Source organism: Limulus polyphemus, unplaced genomic scaffold, assembly GCF_000517525.1.
Source record: "Limulus polyphemus unplaced genomic scaffold, Limulus_polyphemus-2.1.2 Scaffold11, whole genome shotgun sequence".
NCBI classification, from domain to species: Eukaryota; Metazoa; Arthropoda; class Merostomata; order Xiphosura; family Limulidae; genus Limulus; species Limulus polyphemus.
Window position 1 is genome coordinate 1,895,101 of NW_013665621.1, and position 2,794 is coordinate 1,897,894.

The window sequence follows — 2,794 nt, forward strand, 5'->3', positions numbered from 1 at the left end:
CGACGCTCTAACCAACTGAGCTAACGGGCCATGTAATGACTTTTTAGATATACTGTTTATCACAAATACAAATTGTAAAAGAAATGTGTATTTCACTATTTCGACGTGAAAATTTAGTTGTTAAAATTACACAAGGTTTGGGAAAAAACTATTCATTTTCATACATCTTTAACTTATAAACTTTACTTTAAGATACAGAAAATAATAATAAACAGACAGCTGTCTCAAAATAGTGTTGTCAATAAAATTACTATCGTCTGTTAGTAAAGAAACAGTTCACAGAAGCAGAAGTCATAAATAGCATAACATATAGGAAAAAAATAAGTTTACTGTGTTCGATTTATTAGTGAATGACAGAAAAAAGTCTCATCTTTCATAAACATAATACAAGTATTATGATGATAATAGGATATTTGATCAAATATAATAATTGATTATAAAATGAATATTGCAAAAATTATGACAAAAGAAAAGTTTTGCCATGGCACTAAAATATAATTTTTTACTATAAATATATATAATATTTTTCACTACTATCCCCTTTTTGTTGTATATATAATTTTTCTTTACAGATTTATTTTTGGTTTACATTTATTATTCTTTGGTTTACTTTTTGTTGTTGTTACTCTTTTTGACGCGCTTACATATGGTTCTTTTTTTACCCCTTATACAACTTGTTACTTTTATTTTTACTTTATAGTCTTTCAAAGTGTTGGCATTTTTCACAAATACATGTGGACTGCTAAACCTACATTTTAAGTCTAACATTTCATTTCTGAAAACGTTTATCTACATCTTGTGACTTTTAAATCTTTCAAGGATGAAACATCTGTTCACAGATATTCATAAACACCATAACACGTAAGAAAAAATAAGAGTATTACTTTAAATTATCAGTGAAAAAAGGCAAAAAAAAATTGATCTCATACTGATACGAAACTAAATAATGGATTATAAAGTGAATTTTTCAGAAAATTACGTAAGAATAATTTTTATTTTATATGTATATATATATATATAACAACTACAATTCACAAGTCTAACACTGAAAATATAATTTGACTGAAAATGTTGAAATTCTCAAAAATAAGAAAAACTTTGCCTTTTAAGAACATCTACATGTATAACATAAGAAAAGAATATTTAAACAGCAGTTACGCCGTTTTTAAAGTTCAAAAAATTTATTACGATAGTTTGAATTTCTCAACTTGAGAAACGTTTCCAACTTGTATTCAAAATCTGCTGGTATTTCCCAAGGCATTGGAGTCTCAATGCTCATTTTATCTGAGATTGTGGGAATTAACTTGCTAGCATCACAAAATTCTTGTAATTTATTTCTATACTTCTGTCTGGAGAATTCTGACAGTTTGAGATTGGAAGCTGAAATTAAATAAAACAAAAAAGCAATGGAAAACAATTTCATCCATGTGAGTATGGTCACAATAAAAAAATAATAATTACTGAATAAAAATCCATAAATGAATTAGAATACACATCTAAGACATGTCTTCATTTGAGTACAATTGTATAATTTTTTTTTCAACTTGAAGCCTATTAAGCCTAATTAAGTTAATTCACAGAAAAACACTGTATTAGCACAACAGCTGAACTATGGCTAACACATATGTTTGACAAGAAAAGAAACAATACTAATATGACAAGTTAAGTTTTTCTAGAATATATTTTAAATCCAGATTAGTAAAACTTAAACAACATTTAAATGTACACTGATGCACAAGAACTGGACTTACACCATGTAAATGCTAACTAGAACAGATGGCTTTACTCTTAAGAATTGTTCTCAGATCATTTGAATATCTTAAACAGTTGAGTTGATCAAAGACTTTCCTATGAATAGGATTGAAAGCTTGCTATTAGAATTAGTTTTAATTTGGTGCAAGCCTGTTTTATGTGCCTGACTACTTTTCTATTGGTTATTTCCTAGTGAGAAACTTACTTCTAGTGCCTAACAATGACTGGATAATATTCCTAACTTGTTTTATGACTGAAGGAAATGGTTGAACTATATTAACAGTAAGTCAAATAATACTAACAAAACTGAAACTGACTCAGTTTGGAGAGATGGACATCTAAAAGTAGTATTTATTATTATTCTATTGGATTTTACTTTCTGAGGTTAAATCTACATTTATAATCTACATGTATACTTTCATGTAGTTTATTTCTTCCCCATAGGGAGGAAGAGATAATTGTATTTCCTATGGTTTTTTTTCCTCTTTCCAACAGTTACAATTGTGCACTAGTCTTCTATTTCTAGACCAAACTTGAAACTTGGAGAGCATGTACCTACTCCTATATATCACAATTTTTGTAATTTTTTTATTTAGGCTCCTATTCCAATTTTAGGGGTCGTAGATTAAATGTTACAAAAACACATATTTTGGCCTGTAGTTTCCTTATTTTTCCATCAATCCAAATGAGACTTGGCAGATGGGTGCATTGCAACAACCTTCTCAGACTAAATCAGACAGAGCTGAGATTTGTTTCTGTAGTTTAATTTAATCGTTAAAAAAAGTTATTAACAGTGTCTTGATTCAAACAATGCATGAAACTGCATATACCATGTCAAAGAATAGGTCTTATTTACCCAACAATTACCTATAAAGTTGTTATTACGAATTAATCTATTCATGGAAAAATGGACTGTCCTATGTATTAAAAAATCACAATTTGTTAAACTCCAATGCATCTTTCTCGCAAAAAAATCTCAAATTGATACTGTTTTTAGGTATTTCTTTTCTCAGAAATATATATATATATATATATATATATT

The 2,794-nt window shown here is 27.9% G+C and overlaps 1 protein-coding gene across 1 annotated transcript in view; it reads right to left on the reverse strand.

Annotated features, from left to right (window-relative positions):
• Positions 1 to 1,045: 1,045 nt before the first annotated feature.
• LOC106478580 (adenylate kinase 9-like) overlaps positions 1,046 to 2,794 on the reverse strand; it is a 59,187-nt gene continuing 57,438 nt past the window's right edge. The window contains exon 28 of the mRNA XM_022382458.1: positions 1,046 to 1,380. Within this exon, the coding sequence (XP_022238166.1) occupies positions 1,166 to 1,380 (215 nt within the window). The 3' untranslated portion in view covers positions 1,046 to 1,165. The remainder of the gene's footprint in view (positions 1,381 to 2,794) is intronic.